Source organism: Gorilla gorilla, chromosome 4, assembly GCF_029281585.2.
Source record: "Gorilla gorilla gorilla isolate KB3781 chromosome 4, NHGRI_mGorGor1-v2.1_pri, whole genome shotgun sequence".
Classification (NCBI taxonomy): Eukaryota; Metazoa; Chordata; class Mammalia; order Primates; family Hominidae; genus Gorilla; species Gorilla gorilla.
Genome location: NC_073228.2, coordinates 153,839,003 through 153,861,911, shown reverse-complemented (window position 1 = coordinate 153,861,911; position 22,909 = coordinate 153,839,003). Strand labels below are relative to the sequence as shown.

At 44.9% G+C, this 22,909-nt stretch overlaps 2 protein-coding genes across 7 annotated transcripts in view; one reads left to right on the top strand and one right to left on the bottom strand.

Moving 5' to 3' along the window:
- Nucleotides 1–8,013, bottom strand: part of HMGXB3 (HMG-box containing 3) — a 52,604-nt gene extending 44,591 nt beyond the window's left edge. For 3 of the 5 annotated variants that reach the window (XM_055386193.2, XM_055386194.2, XM_019027185.4), the window contains exons 1-3: nucleotides 7,490–7,633; nucleotides 3,681–3,819; nucleotides 2,010–2,184 (exon numbers count right to left, since the gene is read on the bottom strand). In XM_055386193.2, coding sequence (XP_055242168.2) covers nucleotides 2,010–2,184; nucleotides 3,681–3,817 — 312 coding nt within the window. In that variant the 5' untranslated portion in view covers nucleotides 3,818–3,819; nucleotides 7,490–7,633. Of the gene's footprint in view, nucleotides 1–2,009; nucleotides 2,185–3,680; nucleotides 3,820–7,489 lie in introns of all 5 variants that reach the window. The other 2 variants (XM_019027183.4, XM_019027184.4) reach the window with 2 other exon arrangements.
- Nucleotides 8,014–8,070: 57 nt separating this feature from the next.
- Nucleotides 8,071–15,063, top strand: TIGD6 (tigger transposable element derived 6). 2 transcript variants are annotated; one of them, XM_004042806.5, is made up of 2 exons: nucleotides 8,071–8,195; nucleotides 12,246–15,063. In XM_004042806.5, exon 2 carries the CDS (start codon nucleotides 12,327–12,329, stop codon nucleotides 13,890–13,892), a length of 1,566 nt encoding a protein of 521 aa, XP_004042854.4. In that variant the 5' UTR covers nucleotides 8,071–8,195; nucleotides 12,246–12,326; the 3' UTR covers nucleotides 13,893–15,063. The 2 variants fall into 2 exon arrangements, with proteins under 2 accessions (XP_004042854.4, XP_004042853.4); XM_004042805.5 differs by lacking the exon at nucleotides 8,071–8,195 and adding an exon at nucleotides 8,599–8,741.
- Nucleotides 15,064–22,909: the final 7,846 nt, after the last annotated feature.

Sequence of the window (22,909 nt, the reverse complement as noted above, 5' to 3'; positions counted from 1 at the left end):
GAGACCTGAAGGGCTGCTAAGGAGGACAGCCTGCCACAGGGCTCTGACAGGCTCCCAAGGTATGTGGGCATTGAGGGTCTTCCCATCACACCAGGCAGTCTGGGAGAGGTCAAACACAGCACATAAAGCTTCACTCAGTCTTACTACATTCCAGGTACTCAATAAATGCCACTTTTCCTTATTATATAGTCAATGAATGTTTAATCTACTAAAGGGTAATATTTATTATGTCAGTATTATCAAGAATTCAGCTAGGTGATTTACATTACCTATTTTAAACATATGAGAAGAGACTACTGCCATTTTACAGATGAGGAAACCAAGACTCAAAAGTTAAAATGGTCACTCAGCTATTATCAGAACTAACCTACTCATGTTCTTGGTGGCAGTGGTAGAGATAGTGGTAGATAGATATAAGCATGTAAATAAGGAAGAATCATTGCAGATGAGTTAAATTTTTTTAAAGTCTTGACAATGATCTACATTAGTGTGTAGTTTTAAAAATCAAATCACTCCAGGATTACGTAGGATTTTCTTTATCATGCACAAAAAGATTGCTGATTTGTGTGTGTGTGTGTGTGTGTGTGTGTGTATGTGTGTGAAACAGAGTCTCACTCTGTTGCCCAGGCTAGAGTGCAGTGGCACAATCACGGCTCACTGCAACCTCCACTTCCCTGGCTCAAGTGATCCTCCCACATCAGCTTCCTGAGTGGCTGGGACTACAGGTGTATGCCACCACGCCTGGCTAATCTTTTCCTATTTTTTGTAGAGATAGAGTTTCGCCATCTTGCCCAGGCTAGTCTTAAACTCCTGGGCTCAAGTGATCCTCCCACCTCAGCCTCCTAAAGTGCTGGGATTACGGGCATGAGCTACCACACCCAGCCTAGACAGCTGATTTTATTATAATAAGGAAACCAAAGGGAGTAGATAAGCTTTTCTTAGACTCCATCTCCACTCCACTACAGGGATTATTTCCCAGATTCACTGTTAATAAACAAATCACCTAGAGGAAGGAGCAGAGAGTAGCATCTCCAAGCCTGTAGGTAAGACAAAGCTCTCCCAGAAAGAAGAATGCCAGGCCAATAAGCACAAAATAATTTAAATGGCAGTAGCTGATGAGCTCCAATAAGGGAAAATACAACCTGTTCTGCTATAACGTAGTTGTTGCTGTTGCTCTACATTACCAAAATAGAAGTTACAGACAATTGTTTCTGTTGAAATAAGGAGTTAAGGATAAAAGGTTCCAGACTGCAACAGCAAGGTTATTCTTCCTGCAGGAATTTCAGTTTAAAAAAACAGCAGTTTACACCATGACAGGGATACTCTCAAAAAAACAAAAACCCAGCAGTTTAAATAGCTGTCAGTGTATTTTGTTATTGTGAACTAGAAATAAGAAAATGCTGACAGACATAATTCTAAATGCTTCCTTGTTAGTCCTTTAACCCAAGCACCCAAAGCCTTGGTCTCCTCCACCATCTTTGGCTTTACTTGCATTTTTGCTTTTAGCATAGTTTCCAACCACCAGTGCTAACAAAATAATGTGGTACTGTATTACACAAGCAGCTCTATCTACCTCTAAACATGCAAACCTTATTCCTGATTATAACTGATAGCAGTTAGTACAATACATTACATTCAATCTGTAATATGAAAACTCATGGCATAGGAGAAATGCCTATATAAACTCCTATATTAAAGTTTACTACATTAAAGCTACTATTTATAGTAACTACGAGGGGCTCCAAGTTACACTAAAATTTAGAAAAGGAACCTAAGGCTCACTGCAGAAAACACAAAAAAATGTCAGCTCCACGTGTTGCTGCAACCGAAGAGGACAAGAGAGTGCAGGGCATTATCAAAATGGAAACAAGCAAGCTCAGAGTCAAGAAGGATAAAACGATGAAAGTTTTCCCAAAAAAAGAAAAGGAAACAGAACAAGGGGCTTGGTTTCCCCAAGGCCTTCATCACTGAACCAGTGGAAAAAATAGCTGGAAAAAAAAATTACTTACAGGATCCAAACCTTCCTTCTCTAGTTTGGCTTTCTCCAAGTAGTAACTCCTCTCGGCCACGCTGAGAAGCCTCCAACTCTCACTAATCTTCTTATTGATCTCAGACTGAGGGAGGTGGGGGAGCTCCTGCTGCACTTTCAGGTAGATGTCGTAATAGTACAGAAGGTAAGCAGACCTGAGGAAGCAATGACTTCTTCAGGCTTTCCCAGTAATGGCAATGCTGGCAGAAATCCCTCCACTTCCCACTCCCCATCCCTCGACCCAGGACTTCATTCAACCAGTAAGTACTACTATGCTAAGATATGGGTAGTCAAGAGGTTGATAAAACCTAGCTTCTCATTTCTAAGCATTTATCTAAATAGGGACTGAAAGTCAAGCAAACAAACATTTAAATAACATCCTCAGATGGTGTTATAATAAGTTATAATCTTATTCCTGATTATAACTGATAGCTGTCAGTACAACACAAATTATATTACATTCAATTTGTAATATAAAAACTCATGGTATAGGAGAAATGCTTATATAAGCTACCATATTAAAGTTACTACATTAGAGCCACTATATTACAGTCAGGAGTAACTACCCAGGAAGATAAGGGGCTCCAAGGGAGGAGGGGAAAATGAATGGTAAAGATAGCAAGTGGCTGTTTCCCCTTCAGAAACCTGGAAGCAAAGGCTCATTTGACTGGCTTTCCTAAAGATCGCTTTTTGTGCAGGAATGATTTTAAACCCAACAGAAGCATAGATAGATACAGGTGTCCTGTCCTGTCATTCCACTCTCAGGGAAAGCTTCCTCAAGGGGCTGGTTATCACTCACACTCCGTACTCCTCTACGCAGCCTTTGGTCACCAACCTGGTCAATGGTACCTCCCCAAGGATGAGAGAGGGAAGCAAGCAGACCAATCAAAATGACCAATGCTGGTAGTTACAGCAAGTTTGAGGTATTCACAGTCAAGAGTGAAATTAGAGCTACAATTTGGATATTCTGTACAGATATAATTGGTATTATTTCTTTTTGTGTGGTTTTTTTCTTTTTCTTTTCTTTTTTTTTTTTTTTTTTGAGAGCAGTTTCGTTCTTGTTGGCCAAGCTGTAGTGCAATGGCACAATCTTGGCTCACCGCAACCTCTGCCTCCCAGATTCAAGTGATTCTCCTGCCTCAGCCTCCCAAGCAGCTGGGATTACAGGTGTGCGCCACCACGCCCGACTAATTTTGTATTTTTAGTAGAGACGGGGTTTCTCCACGTTGGTCAGGCTGGTCTCGAACTCCTGACCTCAGGTGATCCACCCGTCTCAGCCTTCCAAAGTGCTGGGATTACAGGCATAAGCCATCACGCCCAGCCTTATTTCTAATTTTGTAATTTTATTAATGCTTTGTTTTAAATGTTTAAATAACAACAATGGCATAATAATAAATAATGTAGCTCTTTTGTACCTAGCTTCTACCATCGGTATGGTACAATTTCCTGTAACAACTTGAAAACAAAAGCAAAGTCTGGCCAGTAATGGCAATGCTGGCAGAAATCTCTCCACATCCCACTCCCCATCCCTCGACACACGACTTCAATAATAACACTCTTTTTCAAAGAGTCTTAAAAGTTTTCCTCAATGCAGCTCTCCAAGCAACTTCTGTTTATAAATGCTAGCAGCAACCAAAATGTGTTGGCTAACCTGGGTTTCTTGGCCTTTTCTCCATGTATCTTATACTTTTTCTTCTTCTTGGGTGGCCCAGGAGAGGTGTAACAATAGGCTTCCTCAATTTCCTCCATCACGACAGTTACCTCAGTACCATCATATGATGCGTCCATGGCTAAAGGAAAGGAAAGTCAAAATAAAGTTTCCAGAATCTACCCTAAGAGGGGCAGCAGCTTCCTGATCAAACCCCTTACCTCTGCCAGTGCCTTAAGGCTTAGACATTTCCCAAACCCAATATATCCTAAGAAGCACCTGGCTTGGTTGTTTAACATACAGATTCCAAAGCTCCACTTCAGCCCTCCTGGAGCAGAATCTCCCGAGGGTATGGAAATCCACATGCTTAACAAATGCCTCAGGTGATTCCTCAGACCGGGCAAGTTTGTGACCACTGCCTTAGAAATACTTTTCACTTATATTCATGGGATACAGTACCCACCCACCCCTTTAACACAAAGATTTATTAGCCCCAAATTATAACAATTCTATATGGAAACAGGTTAAAAAAAAATGCTTGGCCAGGAATCAGAAGTTCTGGCCCGTTCCTCCTATGTTTCATCAACTTAAGCAAATGCCTTCATTGATTCACTCAAACATGTAGTAAGGGCCTGTATGTAAAAGATTTCTTTATACTCCGCCAGCTTGTGCAATTTTGGGCAGGTCTTTTAGCTGCTTTTTGTTCAGCTTTCTCTCTCTCATGTATAAAAAAAGACATGTCTCAACTACCTTCCCACAGATTTATAGTGATAAGACTCAAAGGATACAATAGACACAACTCTATTTAAAAATAATTGGATGGGTGCAGTGACTCACGCCTATAATCTCAGCACTTTGGGAGGCTGAGATGGGAGGGTTGCTTGAGGCCAGGAGTTTGAGGCCAGCCAGCTTGGTCAACATAGTGAGACCCCATCTCTATTAAAAAAATAAAAATCTTTTTTAATTAAAAAAAAAAAGAAAATAGTCAAGTGCTATGCAAATGAAAAGGGTTTGTTTTTGGGTTTTTTGTTTTTGTTTTTTGAGACAGGGTCTCACTCTGTCACTAGAGTACAGTGGCACACTCTGGGCTCACTACAGTCTTGACCTCCTGGGCTCAAGCAATCCTTCCACCTCACCCTCCTGAGTAGCTGAGACTACAGGTGATGTCATCACGCCTGGCTAATTTTTTGGAGAGATGGGGTTTTGCCATGTTGGCCAGGCTGGTCTCAAAATCCTGGACTCAGGCGATCTGCCCACCTTGGCCTCTCAAACTGTTGGTATTACAGGCATGAGTGGGATTACACTGTGCCCAGCTGGGTTCATTCCTAAAGTCAGGTAATTGGCAGGAAAAAAAAAATGGAAGAGTTAAGTTTTTTTTTTTTAATTTTATATAATTTAAAAAATAATAATAGAGACGAGATCTTGCTATGTTGTCCAGGCTGGTCTTGAACTCCTGGGCTCAAGTGATTCTCTTACCTCAGCCTCCCAAAGTGCTGTAATTACAAGCGTGAGCCACCACATCTAGCCTCTGTTAAAGACTATTATCTGTGTCTGAGATGCTTAACAACCTTCCCAAGGCCACCAAGCCCAAGCAGGGACTTGAGAGATAGATTTTTAACTCAAAAATCCAACTCCCTGGGCCTTCTTTCATTATGCTACACTGCTATCCATCTCTACTGGCAACCCTCCAAACCAGCACTGTTCAATAAACTCTGATGATGGAAATGTTCTACATCTGTGCTGTCAAATATAGTAGCCACCAGCCACATATGGCTATCGAGCACTTGAAATATGGCTAGTGTGACTGAAGAATTCAATTAGTTTTATTTTTAAATTTATTTATTTTTAAGACAAGGTCTCACTCTGTCCCCTGGGCTGGAGTGCAGTGATGAGATCCTGTCTCACTGCAGTCTCCACCTCCCAGGCTCAAGTGATCTTCCCACCTTGGCCTCCCAAGTAGCTGGGACTACACATGTGCACCACCACGTCTGGCAAATTTTTAAGTTGTTTGTAGAGATGAGATCTCATTATATTATCCAAGCTGGCCTCAAACTCCTAGGCTCAAGCAATCCTCCTGCCTTGGCCTCCCAAAGTTCTGGGATTACAGGCATGAGCCACCACCACACCTGGCCAATTGTAATTAATTGAAATAGCAACATATGCTAGGAGCTAGAGACAGCACAGATCTAAACAGTCATCTGACCAATCAACATCAGCTGGTGCTGGGCTAAAAAACAGAGAATCTACTAACAGCTTTTATGTCTAGGAAAAGAGGCATAAAAAACTTAATAACCAGTTCAAGAAGAGTTAGTTTTTTTTGTAGCCAAGTTCTAAATTGGACTTTTACCACAAGTCTCAATCCTTGGAGGGAGAAAGGCTCACAGAAACCACTTGAATTTTACAAGAAGGAAATAACATAGTTGTCCCTGAAAATCTGTCAGGAGGAAATTTAGAATTCTGGGAAGAGGCAGTTGTGGTGGTAAATATGGGACTGATACGTGCAGTACAAAGCCCACACACCTCTCATTTAGACCTCACTCCACAAATAAGGTATAATGAGCACTGCATGTGGAGTCAAGAGACCTAAACTCTAACCTTATGATCTCAGAGAAGTCTATTCCACGTCCTAAATTTCAACTGTTTCTACTGTGAGAAAAGGATGAACCCAGTGGCTCCTAGTCTTTTGGAGGCAAGAATTCTTTTGACAATGTTGCGAAAGCTTAAAACAACAAACAAACAACTACAACAACAAAAAAACCTCTCCTAGAAATTGCAGACACACTGTATTTCACCTATAATTTTCAGGATATACCCCAGGTAAAGCACACATTATTCCTTAGGTTCTTCCTAGTTCTCTGTCATCTCTAAATGATTCCTCTTCCTATTAAAAACAAAAACTAAACTAACAAAGAAAAACAAAACAAAAACCTACATTCTAACTGCCATAGTGCAACCCAGGAAGAGAACACAGTCTACAACTTGGCTGGGTAAGCAATAGGCCAGCAAAGGATAAGGGAAGCAGTAGTTCAAATCAAGGCTACGTGGGGACTGCGCTTTTTTGCCCTGAATTGACTTCTGGGCGGCTGAAAGCCTTGTGGAGAAGGGCAGTAACTGCAGGAGAGCATCTGTAATGAATGGCATATAGGGTACTAAGCACCCTGCGCAAAACGGGTTAGGAAACAGTCATTACAGCCACCTTGGGCTGAGGGCAGGAAGACAACACCCTACGGTTTTGTTTGTTTTATTACCCTGTTCTAAGCCTGAGTACAAGTTTGTTATCAGACTCGAGGCAGCAGTATAGCAATGCAAAAAAAGGCAGGACAATTTAAGGTTAAAAACGAAGGGCTCTAGAAGACAGAAAATCCGGGTTCTAGTACAGGCTACACCAGTCGCACCAGCACGGGGCCCTCTGACCTTAAGCAATCTACTTACCCTAAGTCTCCGTTATTTCATCTGTAAAACAGAGTTAAGGTCAATACCTGAAATATGCAAGACACTTTCTCTGTCCCATCAGATCCTCCTTGGAATCTCACGAGATGGCCTTTGAGGGCTCAGCCATGGGTCACAGTTTGACTCTGGGCTAGCTCCTTTCCCTCATTCTGGGTCATGAATGAAGCAAGAGCCAAACCAGACAAAGTCTTGGTCAAGCTAAGACGTCTGGGACATCCGAATGTCCCATACGGATTGCGGAAGGAGGACACTAAGGCTCAGTGGCCCTACTTTGTGGAAGACTCAGTGGAGGCTCAGAGAGCCGCAGCATCCAACTCGAGGTCGCCCAGCGGCTCGGCGCGGCCCTCGAAGGCGGGACTTACCCGGAGGAGCGTGCAAGCTGCGCCGCTCACATTCCCGGAGGCGCTTGGCCCGGCGGCTCGACGAGGGGGATGGCTGGCGCACTCGCGCTCCCCGCTGTCGGCGAGAGGCGGCTCCAGTCGTGACAGCAGCAACAAGGAAGTGGAGGCGAGGGCTCGCGCGCGCATCCCGGGGGCTGAAGGAGCCCCGGCCCCGCGGCCCCGCCCGGCGACACACGGCGCGGAGTCGCGACAGCCCCTCTCGCTTCCCCTCCTCGGAGTCGCGATATGGGGTCCTGAAGGGCAAGAATAGGAGCACAGGTTCGCTCCGCAGGCTCCTCACCGATGCCTGCCGAGGGCCCCGGGGATCAAGCCCCGGGGAGCTCGAGGAAGACAGCAGGGACACGGTCGTCACCGAGGCACCGGTTTGGCGGCTGCACCGGCAGCAGCGGCACACCACGGATCGCCAGGGAGACCCGTCCCGGCGGCCCTCGCGGCGCACCGGAAGCGGTCGGCGGCGCGTGACTGCATGCGACCCCTGGCGCAAGCGCAACAGCCCAGCCCTAGCTTGGGGGCGGACCCACACGAACTGCTCAAAGGCTTGGAGGGGGTCTAGTAAGGCGAACGGACTGCTTCCGGCCAGAGGTCCCGGGCGGAGGAGGAAGCTGTGGCTGCCGGCGGTGGGACGCCCCGGCCGCTCAGCCCTGGGGCACTGCTGTGGCGCGTTCAGGTAACAGGGGCGGGGCTGTGCTGAGCGTGAGGGATCTAGGCCCCGCCTCACCTTTCAGAGCCACGTCGGGCGCTGGGAAGCCTACGATACCACCCTCTCCTCAGCACGACGTTCAAGGCCTGACCTCAGCCTGTCTCAGTCTTTCCCTCTCATTCAGGATCGGGTTCATACGTAGTGCCGCATCAAGTAGCGCCTTCATCACTCCAGTGATCTGCCCTCAATCCGTCTCTCCCACTGGCCCACGAATAGTGATGGTAGTGAGTTCCTGGAGTGACTCAAGCTGAGCTGAATGACCGTATGGAGAGCCTCCGTAAATCAAATAGGGATTGGATTGGATTGTCCTTTCTCTCCAGTGTCACAAGTTGTCCACGTTTGTACAAGTTCCCGCACAACCCTCACTGTATTCCAGTCTGCCTACTTCTCTGCATCTACCGCCATCACCAACCTTCTAGCCACCATCATCTCCTGCCTGGACTGATGTAGTTCTCCCCACATCCCCTCTACAATCTATTCTCCACGAAGCAGTCAGATTGATCATTTTGCACTGTAAGTCTGATCAAGTCACTCCCTGCTTAAAACCCTCCAGTGTCTCATTCACTTAAAATAAAATTCAGACGTCTTAGCTTGACCAAGACTTGTCTGATTTGGCTCTTGCTTCATTCTCTCTCTATGTCTCCTCTCAATATTAGTAGTTCCCAGAACCAGCTATATAGCACTCTGTAGTGTTTGGAGTGCTAGCTTTGTTGTGAGCCTCCTGGGTTTGAATCCCAGCCCTGCCACAAGTAAGCAATATTAAGCATGTAAAGTGCTTAACAAATGAGGTTTACGCAGTAGATGCTCCCACCTCAGTAAATGGCACCATCATCCGCTGGATTCCTCAGTGCTCAAACCAGAAACCTGGGCGTTATCCTTGACTCCTCCTTCACCTCACATCTGGTCCAGCACAGGGCTTGCAAAAACATAGCCCCAAACTGACTACTACTCACCATCTCTCTATTACTACTCTAATCCAAGCCACCATTATCTCATGTGGACTCCTGCTTTTTTCTCTGATACCCTTCCATTCTTTACACAGCAGTCATCTCTCCTTCCTTAAAATCCTTCAGTAGCTTCCTATTGCACTCAAATTAACATCCAAACTGTATATGGCCTACTGGTTTAGCCTGCTTTTATCTTCAGATTTAAGGCCATCTCTTAGGAAAATCAACTTTACCCATTAGGTTCTCTACCCTGCAACCAAAAGACTATATTGTAAATCTGATCATGTCATTCCAGAAAAACAAAACCAAAAAACCGTCAAAAGCCTCTTAATGCCCCCAAAGCAAGCTAGAAACCTAACTAGGACTTCCTGTGATTTGGTCCTTGCTTTCTTCTCCAAAGAATTTTTTGTTCCTGACCAGGACATTCTATTTCCTATATAGTATTTCATTGCCTTTCATGTTAAATATTTCCTTTCATCTCATGAGTTCCTATTTGTTTATTCTTTAAGGCCCACCATATTATTCCCTCTTTGAAGTGCACTGCCCATCCATGCTCCATTCCAGTTGATTATCTGCACTTTTATGTTCCAGTAGTACTCCGTAACCTCTGATTTAGTTTTCACATGCTCTAGTGTTTGTCTTCCCTGGTAGGCTCCTCAAAGATGGGCACTATGCTCCATTCATCTCTGTATGGCTGGCATCAAGCATACTGCTTAATACATAGTACAGTCATGAATGGATGGATACATGTATGGAGGTGATAGTAAAAATCTACCCTTGAGAAGGGACAGTCATAGCATAAAGTCACAGCAGTTTCTCTTGTCCTTTGAGGATTCTCATGATAAAATGCCTACGAAGGCAATTACCCAAAACTGCTACTGCTGGATCATGTTTTGTTGGACCAGCGTGGGGCGGGGGGACTGTTTGTTTTAAATTCTGAATACTTCTAGACAGGATACACCACAACATTCTCCAAATACTTCAATCCCTGTTTCACTCACTTACGCCACCATCCTGGCCCCTAAACTCATTTGAGTTTGAAGCACCTATCTAGGGTCCAAGACTTAAATCTGGAAGGACCTTAGGCATCATCTGGGCTTGTGGTTTGCAACCATGGGACTTTTCAAAAATATATATTAAAAAAAAAAAGGAAAAAAAGAAAATAGGCCCAGAGAAGGACTGTACTACAACCTGCCCATCACTTCTGCCATAATCTGTCACCTACTTGGTCTCTTTGCCTCTTTGATCCATTTTCCACAAAACAGCCAAAGTGATCCTTTTAAAATGCCTGAAAACATCCGTGGATTTCTGTTGCACTCAAAATACCAATTCTTTACCATGGCATCTTTTTTTGTTTGTTTGTTTGAGATGGAGGCTCGCTCTGTCACCAGGCTGGAGTGCAGTGGTGTGATCTTGGCCCACTGCAACCTCCGCCTCCTGGGTTCAAGCGATTCTTGTGCCTCTGCCTCCCGAGTAGCTGGGATTACAGGCATGCGCCACCACACCCAGTTAATTTTTTTTTTTTTTTTTTTTTGAGACGGAGTCTTGCTCTGTCACTCAGACTGGAGTGCAGTGGCGCGATCTCAGCTCACTGCAAGCTCCGCCTCCCGGGTTCACACCATTCTCCTGCCTCAGCCTCCCAAGTAGCTGGGACTACAGGCACCCGCCACCACGCCCGGCTAATTTTTTTTGTATTTTTAGTAGAGACAGGGTTTCACCATGTTGGCCAGGATGGTCTCGATATCCTGACCTCGTGATCCGCCCGCATCGGCCTCCCAAAGTGCTGGGATTACAGGCATAAGCCACCCCATCCAGCCTACCATGGCATCTTTGAATGGTCTGGCCACCCACCTTTGTCATATACTTGGATTCATGCAAATATTTCAGTTCCCTGAATACCTCAAGCTATTTTCGGTGTGTGTGTTTTTTTTGTTTTTTGTTGTTGTTGTTGTTGTTTTTGACACAGAGTCTTGCTCTTGTTGCCCAGGCTAGAATGCAAATGCACGATCTCAGCTCACTGCAACCTCCGCCTCCTGGGTTCAAGTGATTCTCCTGCCTTAGCATCCCAAGTAGCTGGGATTACAGGCACCTGCCACCACGCCCGGCTAATTTTTGTATTTTTAGTAGAATCGGAGTTTCGCCATGTTGGCCAGGCTGGTCTGGCCGCCTTGGCCTCCCAAAGTGCTGGGATTACAGTCATGAGCCACAGCGCCTGGCCTATTTTTGCTTTTGAGGTTTTGCTGATGCTATGTCTTTTGCTGGACAGCCCTTTCCCCATATTCTTGGAGATCTCAGCTTCAGTGCCATCTTAGTGAGGACATCCCTGACCATCCTTTGTATAATAAGTAGATCTTCCTCTTTTATTCCTTGTCATAGTCTTTATTTCCTTTATAGCACATATCACCCTCTGTAATTATCTGTTTACTTTTTATCTTTCCCACCACGTTTTATATTTCATAAGAACAGGGACCTTGACTCTTTTGTTCATTACTCTACCCTTAAATCTTGGCACCTGTAAATATAAAATGAATGTATGGCTACCAGAAACATCTTCCCACAGTAAAAATCTTTCCAGGCCAGATGGTGGTAGAGCTTTGAAGATCTCATTTTGGTGGAATTTCAAGCAGGACCATGGCCTGGCAGAAACAGTAATCTGAGTTAAGAAATCTAAGCTGCATGAACCCGGGTAGGCCCCTTCCCAGGGCCCCAGTTTCTGTGTCCATCAAAGAAGCTGGATAATAACTCGGAATGTATACAGTGCAATGCTATTTGCAAAGCTCTTTCACTGCCTGTTATTTCAATCTGTTCTCATGGTAGGCAGAGCAAACATTGTTATTCCCATTTTTATGGAGGTTCAGAATGTTTAAGTAAACTAGATAAGATCACTTCTGTTTCAAACATTCTATGAGTCTTTACAAGTAGCCTCTACAAAAAGTCAGTAGCATGAATCCTATCTTCTCTTCACTTTGACCATAAATTGTCCTTTCCTAATACAATTTGTAAAAATCCTGAACCATCTTTTAGGGGAAATCCATTGTTTCCTGATAGGTACTCCATTTTGTCTTCTCAGTTTTCCACACTTGGGGCAAAGCAAGCCGCGAGGAGGAACCAGACAGTCCTGTTAGTTGTGGCCAGCCCTCATTCCCTGGAAATGGCAAACAAGGGGAACAAGAAGCGTCGGCAGTTCTCTCTGGAGGAGAAAATGAAAGTTGTGGGAGCTGTAGACTCAGGCAAGAGGAAAGGTGATGTGGCAAAAGAATTTGGTATCACTCCCTCTACTTTATCTACATTCTTAAAGGATCGCACCAAATTTGAAGAAAAGGTGCGGGAGGCATCCGTGGGACCCCAGCGGAAAAGGATGAGGAGCGCTCTTTATGATGACATTGATAAGGCTGTTTTTGCTTGGTTTCAAGAAATCCATGCCAAAAACATTCTTGTGACTGGTTCTGTCATTCGGAAAAAAGCACTAAACTTGGCCAACATGCTTGGCTATGACAATTTTCAAGCAAGTGTGGGCTGGCTGAACAGATTTAGAGATCGCCACGGAATTGCTTTGAAAGCAGTCTGTAGAGAAGATAGTGACAGGTTAATGAATGGTCTAGGAATAGATAAGATTAACGAGTGGCATGCAGGGGAAATTATAAAACTGATTGCTGACTACAGCCCAGATGATATCTTTAATGCTGATGAGACAGGAGTGTTTTTCCAGTTGCTTCCCCAGCACACACTTGCTGCTAAAGGAGACCACTGTAGAGGGGGCAAGAAAGCAAAGCAGCGGTTGACAGCACTCTTTTGTTGCAATGCCTCGGGGACTGAAAAAATGAGACCATTGATTGTTGGTAGGTCAGCCAGCCCACACTGCCTCAAGAACATTCATTCCCTCCCTTGTGATTACCGAGCCAACCAGTGGGCTTGGATGACAAGGGATCTGTTTAATGAGTGGCTGATGCAAGTGGATGCCAGGATGAAGAGGGCGGAACGCCGGATCCTCTTGCTCATAGACAACTGCTCTGCTCATAACATGCTTCCACACTTGGAAAGGATTCAGGTTGGGTATCTGCCCTCCAACTGTACTGCTGTCCTGCAGCCACTGAATCTTGGCATAATTCACACCATGAAAGTACTGTACCGGAGCCACCTTCTAAAACAGATCCTCCTCAAGCTCAACAGCAGTGAGGATCAAGAAGAGGTGGACATCAAGCAGGCCATCGACATGATTGCTGCAGCGTGGTGGTCAGTCAAGCCATCCACAGTGGTGAAATGTTGGCAGAAGGCAGGCATCATCCCTATGGAATTTGCAGAATGTGACACAGAATCAGCAGCCAGTGAACCAGACATTGCCATTGAAAAGTTGTGGCACACAGTGGCTATTGCCACCTGTGTCCCAAATGAAGTAAATTTCCAGGACTTTGTTACTGCAGATGATGATCTCATTATCTCTCAGGACACAGACATCATCCAGGACATGGTGGCTAGCGAAAATACCAGTGAAGCAGGAAGTGAAGATGAAGGGGAGGTATCTTTACCAGAGCAACCAAAAGTCACCATCACAGAAGCCATATCAAGTGTACAGAAACTTAGACAGTTCCTTTCCACTTGTGTAGACATTCCTGACGCCATTTTTGGACAATTAAATGGCATAGATGAATATTTAATGAAAAGAGTGACACAAACCCTTATTGATTCCAAAATTGCAGATTTCCTCCAAACAAAATAATGCAGGAATTTATTTCAGAAAATGTAGTTTACAAGAATAAAGATTTCTTTAGATAGGTTGTTGAGCCAATTTAAGTAAAGCAATGTTATTATGACAACATTCCAGTACTCTGAAATAGCCAGGAAACTTCTTTGAATGGAATTTGACTAATATGTGTGTTTTCTTTTCTTTTGTTTTTGGCTGTCTCTGGTCCTTGATTCAAGATGTATTTTGATTCATCCAAGGGTTTCCAAACTTGTCTGCAAATTAGGATCACTTGAGAATCCTTTAAAAATTCCAAAGCTCAGGCCATATCCCAGGCCTATTAAATCACAATCTTTGGTGATGGGTCGCAGGCATTGGTAGTTTTGAAGCTCTCCAGGTGATTCCAATGTGCAGACAAATTTGGAAACTGAACCAACCACAGGAACATCAAGGACACTGTGGGCCTGGGTCCAGCTTCTTTCCAGTAAGTGTATCTCAGGGGCTTCCAAATTTAGCTCACATCAGAATCACTTGGAAGGCTTGTTAAAACCCAAGGCTGCTAGGCCCACCCCCGGAGTTTGATACAGTAGACCTCAGGTGGGACCCAAAAATTTGCATTTCTAACACATTCTCAGCTGATGCAGTCCAGGCTCCATGCTTTGAAAACCACTGGTCTAGCTTTAGATAGGATATTGAGCCAATTTAAATAAAGCAATATACTGGTCTAGCTGAGTTCTAAAACTTCTCTCTTTAGCTGGCCATCTGAATACTCCCCCATCACTAACTGTTAAAAAAAAAGAATCAACTGTTCTTACTCTAGAGCTCTTTTTTCCTTTCTGCTGATTTGCTGGAAGCACTACAGGACTTCTGTTTGTTTGTTTGTTTTTAAAGATGGAGTCTTGTTATATTGCCTAGGCTGGAATGCAGTGGTTATTCACAGGCATGATTATAACACACTACTCTCTCTAACTCCCAGCCTCAAGCCATCCTCCCAAATAGATGGGACTACTGATGCACACTGCCATGCTGGCCTTACGAAATGTTTTTTTTTTTTTATGTTCTATACTCAAATTTTATTTTGATTGCACGTTGAAATGAGAATACATTGATTACGCTGGGCCAAAATACATTATTAAAAATTAGTTTCACCTGTCTTGTCACTTTTTCTTGTGGCTTTAAAAATATTAAAATTCCACTTTTGCCTGCATTACATTTCTTTTTTTTTTATTTAATAAGATTTATTTCTGTCTGAATTCATTTGTTTGTATTACCTTGAGTTTTAAAGAATTTTTTTTTTCTTCTCGCAAATGTAATCCCCATGAAAAATTTATTGTATTTTTTGCATTTCTTTTTTCTCTGCATTCGCATATATATATAACTTTTTTTTTGCCTTTTTAAAATTTAATTTAATTTTATTTTTTATTGATCATTCTTGGGTGTTTCTCGCAGAGGGGGATTTGGCAGGGTCATAGGACAATAGTGGAGGGAAGGTCAGCAGATAAACAAGTGAACAAAGGTCTCTGGTTTTCCTAGGCAGAGTGTTTGTGTCCCTGGGTACTTGAGATTAGGGAGTGGTGATGACTGTTAATGAGCATGCTGCCTTCAAGCATCTGTTTGACAAAGCACATCTTGCACTGCCCTTAATCCATTTAACCCTGAGTGGACACAGCACGTGTTTCAGAGAGCACAGGGTTGGGGGTAAGATCATAGATCAACAGGATCCCAAGGCAGAAGAATTTTTCTTAGTACAGAACAAAATGAAAAGTCTCCCATGTCTACCTCCCTCTACACAGACAGAGCAACCATCCGATTTCTCAGTCTTTTCCCCACCTTTCCCCCCTTTCTATTTCCACAAAACCGCCATTGTCATCATGGCCCATTCTCAATGAACTGTTGGGTACACCTCCCAGACGGGGTGGTGGCCGGGCAGAGGGGGCTCCTCACTTCCCAGCAGGGGCGGCCGGGCAGAGGCGCCCCTCACCTCCCAGACGGGGTGGCTGGCCGGGCGGGGGGCTGACCCCCCCACCTCCCTCCCGGATGGGGCGGCTGGCCAGGCGGGGGGCTGACCCCCCCACCTCCCTCCCGGACGGGGCGGCTGGCCGGGCAGAGGGGCTCCTCACTTCCCAGTAGGGGCCGCCGGGCAGAGGCGCCCCTCACCTCCCAGACGGGGTGGCTGGCCGGGCAGAGGGGCTCCTCACTTCCCAGTAGGGGCGGCCGGGCAGAGGCGCCCCTCACCTCCCAGACGGGGTGGCTGGCCGGGCGGGGGGCTGACCCCCCACCTCCCTCCCAGACGGGGCAGCTGGCCTGGCAGGGGCTGACCCCCACCTCCCTCCCAGACGGGGTGGCTGCTGGGCAGAGACGCTCCTCACTTCCCAGACGGGGTGGCAGCCGGGCGGAGGGACTCCTCACTTCTCAGACGGGGTGGCTGCCGGGCGGAGGGGCTCCTCACTTCTCAGACGGGGTGGCCGGGCAGAGACGCTCCTCACCTCCCAGACAGGGTTGCGGCTGGGCCGAGGCCCTCCTCACATCCCAGACGGGGCGGCGGGGCAGAGGCGCTCCCCACATCTCAGACGATGGACGGCCGGGCAGAGACGCTCCTCACTTCCTAGATGGGATGGCGGCCGGGAAGAGGTGCTCCTCACTTCCTAGGTGGGATGGCGTCCAGGCAGAGGCTGCAATCTCGGCACTTTGGGGGGCCAAGGCAGGCGGCTGGGAGGTGGAGGTTGTAGCGAGCCGAGATCACGCCACTGCACTCCAGCCTGGGCGCCATTGAGCACTGAGTTAACGAGACTCCGTCTGCAATCCTGGCACCTCGGGAGGCCGAGGCTGGCGGATCACTCGCGGTTAGGAGCTGGAGACCAGCCCGGCCAACACAGCGAAACCCCGTCTCCACCAAAAAAATACGAAAACCAGTCAGGCGTGGCGGCGCGCACCTGCAATCGCAGGCACTCGACAGGCTGAGTCAGGAGAATCAGGCAGGGAGGTTGCAGTGAGCCGAGATGGCAGCAGCACAGTCCAGCTTCGGTTCGGCATGAGAGGGAGACCGTGGAAAGAGAGGGAGAGGGAGAGGGAGCGGGAGCAGGAGCGGGAGCGGGAGAGGGAGAGGGAGAGGGACGAAATGTTTTAATAGGCATTTCACTAATAGGGATCTGGAGTACAAGGAAATACAGTGCATTTAAGACATAGGCTGGGCATGGTGGCTCATGCCTGTAATCCCAGCACATTGGGAAGATCACTTGAGGCAAGGAGTTTGAGACCAGACTGGCCAACACAGCGAGACCCCCATCTCTAAAAAAAAAAAATTTAATAAGACATGGATACAACCAGGGAGGGAGGTTATAATAATAGAGCATCCTGTTAATCAGAATCATGGGGGAGAACATACAGCCCAGCGTGCCACTCACTTTTCAGAAAGGGTGAGAGGATCATTAGAGAGTTCATTAGGGAGTATTTATTCCTAATAAGTCAGATAAATGTCAGTTTCATTTTTAGAAGTTTCACACAATACCTGCTAATGGTGTGATGTCATTTTTTCCCCCTGCTTCAGGTTAATTTTTTGGATATTTCAGAAACCCACAGCAATTCAGTGATTTTTCTCTCTGTAGTAGCTCAGTCAAAACAGATACAGCAGATTAATCATAGAAAATGTTGCTTCCACATTAACAAAACAATCACTGAAAAACAGCAGATGTTTAAATAGATTATTTTATAGCTTATTTTGGATATTTTTTCTTTTAATAAACTAATATGATCATTTGAATTAAAAGTACTGTACATATTTTAAATTCTTAACATGTGGGAGAGGCAAACTCTTCTGGCTAAGTCCTGTGGTTGTATTTCTTTGTCAGCTCCTTAATTGCTGTCATCATCCTCTTGTGTCAGGATTACTGCCACAGTATCTAATTCCTTCCCTCACCTTTCTCCTGCAGTCCATTCTGCACATATTGTTTGATCTATTGGCATCACACCATTTCCCCTGCCCAAGTGTCTGTAGTGGCTTTCAAATGCCTACAAAAAAAACTATTCAGCTGAGTTTTAGTATCCTCTATAGTTGACTACAACCTGCATTTCCAACTTGTTAGCTCGATACAATTCTGTGTACATAATGCTCCCTGAAGAGGCCATTGTTTTCTTTTACTGCATACCGACTTCTGCCTGTGTGCCTTGCCCAAATGCCTCATCCTGTTTTCTACTAAGCTAGGCCCTACACATTCAGGAACTAACTGGAATCCTCTTTCTTCCAGGCTTTGTTGGAGACTCCAGCAACTACTCCACCTGTTTTCCCCTCATCTCCTCCAAACTTCTTGTCTGTACCACTCAAATACTTAGATGTTTTCTAGATGTTCTCTGGCTCTTTAGACTGTAAGTTCCATGACAGCAGGGATCAGTCAACCTTAATAATCTTAATGGTGCCTAGGACTGTGCTGGACACATCATAGGCACTTCAAAAAACATTTGTGTATAAATTGATAGACACATACAATGTGTTGCAGCCACCTTATTTTTAAAGCTGTATTAAGCATTGATTCTACTAGAAATGGCTTGGAGATAAGGTAGGGTTTTATTCCATTTAAAAGGGTTTGCAAAATTTTTCCATGAATATAGTTGCCTCAAATATAATTCCAACCCAGGTTATAATCTCTGTTCTTTGATACTGAATTATATATAATGTAATTTGATAAGTATATAGAATATATACTATTTATAGTTGAACCCATGTCCCTCCACCAAAAAGTCATTGCAGGATTTCTGTTGGCTTCCATTTATACACACAGGACTTTAGTATGAAAGGGCTTGTCTAAGTGCTTTGCGTATAGTAGATGTTCAGTAAATATGTGCTTAAACTTGCTTTTTTAAAAAAACAAATTTAACATCCCTGGCCGGGCGTGGTGGCTCACACATCCCAGCACTTTGGGAAGCCGAGGCGGGCGGTTCGCCTGAGGTCAGGAGTTAGAGACCAGCCTGGCCAACATGGTGAAACCCTGTCTCTACTAAAAATACAAAAATTAGCTGGGCATGATGGTGGGCACCTGTAATACCAGCTACTTGGGAGAGTGAGGCAAGAGAACCGCTTGAACCCTAGAGGTGGAGGTTGCCACTGCACTCCAGCCTGGGTGACAGAGTGAAACACCATCTAAAATAATAATAATAATAATAATAAAAACAAATTTAACATTCTTGATTTACTTAATATATCATGATTTAGATCCTGGACTTCCATCGGAAGATGGAAATCATCCGAAAAAGAAAATTTTTTAGTTCAGTTTACACTGGCTAACACTTCGATTCTATTGGATATCAGGGGTTTTTGGTACTTTGTTAAGCTAAAAGAGGTTGATATTATCCCTCGTCAGGCTTTCTGTGGCTTCTCCGTGCCTCTTTGGTCACTCCAACCTCACTTGAGTGGCAACCCCACTTCTGCTCCAGTTGACTAATCCTCTCTGTAGGCCAACATACTATACCTAGGCACCCACCTCAATTGTGTTGTCATGAGGATAAAAAGGTGTACCTGAGACTAAGTGTTCTATAAATGCACTCTATTGTCATTCCATCCCTATTTGGAACATAATGAGTATCATCTAGAGTCAAGGACCTGCCTTATCAGCCTTTTTTTCCACTGACAGGTCTTGGGGTTCAGTGTTTGAGAGCCACCAGCCTAATCAATAGATGATAACTCAAGGAGTTTTCTGTGCCATTACACATAAGGGCCCTGATTCAAAAGCAAGTAAGCTAAGATTTATTGTCTATTATATTTCAAGCATTGTTTACTTATTAATATTTTTAGTAAATCATAATACAAAACCATAGTAGACTCAGATAATTTAATTCCAAGGTTGTGGACCTATTAAACTGCTGTTCATGCTACCTGAAGCCAGACTTATCTTTAAAGTGGAATGTGGCAGCATACTGTGGCCACCAGAGGGCACAGGTGGACTATATAGGGAGACAGCGTCAACTGAAGAAACCTTTGGAGCTGCCACTTGTAATTTCTCTGATGTGGTACAGATTGAGAGGGAAGGCAACAAGGAAAGAAGGAAGAGACATAGGATGTTGGACTTGTTCAAACAATTTACCTAGAAGTAACTGCTTGGGACCACCTAATCCCCTCCATTACATACCATCTCTTCTCTAGAGACTTTTCCCAACCTATTAATAACCATAGGCCAGGCTGAGCATGGTGGCTCATGTCTGTAATCCCAGCACTTTGGGTGGCTGAGGCAGGAGGAATGCTTGAGCCCAGGAGTTTGAGAGCAGCCTGGGCAACATAGCAAGACCCCGTTCCTACAAAAATGAAATTAGTCAGATATGGTGGCTCATGCCTGTAATCCCAGCTACTCAGAAGGCTGAGGCGGAAGAATTACTTGAGCCTAGGAGTTTGAGACTGCAGTGAGCCATGATTGCGCCGCTGCACTCCAGCCTGGGTGAAAGAGCAAGACCCTGTCTCAAAAAAAGGCAAAAACCCAAAACCAAAAAACCATAGGCTATGTAACTGATCGTGGATAGACACTCAAGCTCTGGAAATGAGGCAGTATTAGGGAAATAATTACCCAACAAACATATCCATGTTTGCAGTAATAACTTATTTAACCTTATAAACCCACTGCAGGTCATAGGAGCTCTAAGGATGGAGCACATGGCCCTACTCTCAAGAAGCTTAGTAGAAGAGATAGATGGGACGTGGGGGAGTGAGTGGTAAATGTCATTTTAGAGAATATGCAAATAATATATTTTACTCTTTATGAGTGGTCATTTTAGTCATTTTAGAGGATATGCAAAGATATACAGGAGTATAGAGGTGGACCCTAAAGGAGCCCCTGAATGAGAGAAGAGGAATTCAGTAGGAAATGTTGCTAACGAAAAGGGACATTTGATAAGTATCTGGAAGGAAAAGCAGGGAGTTAGGGAGATGGGGCTGGGAGGCAACTCCTGGCAGAACAGCATATATAAAGGCCTGGGGTATTTTTTTTTTAATGGCCCATTTGGGAGCACCTAAGGTTGGTGGGTGGTATGCCAAGCAAAGGATGTGTGGTAGAACGAAAGGCTGGAGATGTAAGGGTAGAGGTTTTTAAGTCTTGTGGGTTAGACCATTTATTTTGAACTTATCCTAAAGACACTAGAGACCCCTTCTACTTGCCCTGACAAGTAGCAATGGTCAACTTCTTTTTAAGTGAAATAATTGATAACTAGTATGGAGGTTAGATTGTAGAAAAGCAGATAAACTAGTTAGGCTGTGGTATAGTACTGAAGAGAAATAATTAACACTGAGGAGTAGGAAAAACATGTTGGATTTGAGAGGCATTTACAAGGTAAGATGGATTTAGTGTGGGAGTTGTAAAGGGAGATTTCATGAAATTTGAGGTTTCTGCTTAAGTGGCTGGGTCGTGCCATGATCAAAGTATGTTACCGGGGGAAAGGAAGACAAGTTTGAGGGTCATGTTACATGTGAGATGTCTCTGGGCATCCAGGCAGTTGTCTGTTAACAACCAGCCCTGGAGATTTATATACAGACAGATAGACTGTTTGGCGTTCTAGAATGGTTAGGCTAGAAATATTTTTTGGCTGCCACAGATAGCAAGGTGATTGAGGACATACATGTGGATGAAGTTATATAGAGTGGGCTTATAATGCAAGGTGTTCAACATATGAGAGTCCATGAGCCAACCTTTTTAGAACTGTACGTGTATACCTGCACATGTGGCTATTTCCCTGAGTCATACTTTCATCAGCCTCAACTGGATCTGAAAACAAAATACTTAAGCAGTGGTATTAAGTGAAGAGAGAAGAGGCCAAGGACACAAGCCCTGAAAGGACAGATGGGGAAGTGAGGCCCTCCAAGATGGCTGACAGAGATGCTGGAGAATGACTGAGTGTACCTCACAGGGCTCTGGATCCTAGGTGCCGCTCACAGGCAGGAGTGCACACTACAGTAAGACTGGAAGGACCCTTAGACTATTCAACTCCTTCACTCTGTGAGGTGGGAATGAGGTTGGGAGAATGCTCAGGGTTACTGCAAAAGGAGGACTAAAAACTGTCCTTAACCCTGTACCCTCATGAACTGAGCGAGGCATAAAGAGGAAGACATTCTGGGAGAGGCTTCATGGCATGTATAGGGTGAGAGTAGTGCTCTATTTCCTTACAAAATGGTGTGCTCCAATCAGGAATCTACTCCTAGTTCTCTCACTTAGTCATCAGAAGGTGTTAGCCTCTATTTACTGATGGAAAAAAAATGTGGCTCAAAGGTCATTTGCCCAAATTCAGAGTTAAGATAGTAGTAAAACGTGATCCAAAATTGGGCTTTCTGATCCCAGCACTGTATGGAATAGGAGTCACGCACGCCTATAATCCCAGCATTTTGGAAGGCCAAGGCGGGAGGAATGCTTGAGCCCAGGAGTTCAAGATCAACCTGGGCAACACGGTAAAACCCCGTCTCTACAAAAAATAGAAAAGACTAGCCGGAGTGTAGTGGCACACACCTATAGCCCCAGCTGCTCAGAAGGCTGAAGCAGGAGGATTGCTTAAGCCCAGGTCAAGACTGCAGTGAGCCATGATTGCGCCACTGCACTTCTAGCCTGAGCGACAGGGCAAGACCCTGTCTCAAAACAAACAAACAAAAAACAAAAAGGGTCCTCAAGCAATCTAGTCCTCCTCCCCTCTTCACCAAAGGGTTAAGTGACTCATTCAAGACCATAAAGGAAAAAGAATTGGATTTCTTTATGTCCTTCTCCGAGGACAGATCCTTTTCTTATGACTGGGAAACACTAATGACTGAATTACGCTCCAAATGTAACAGATTATTTTTTTTTTCTTTAGATGGAGTTTCACTCTGTCATCCAGGCTGGAGTGCAATGGCCTGATCTTGGCTTACTGCAACCCCTGCCTCCTGGGTTCAAGCAATTCTCTGCCGCAAGCCTCCCGAGTAGCTGGGATTACAGGTGCCTGCCACCACGCTCGGCTAATTTTTGTATTTTTAGTAGAGACGGGGTTTCACCATCTTGGCCAGGCTGGTCTTGAACTCCTGACCTCGTGATCCACCTGCCTCAGCCTCCCAAAGT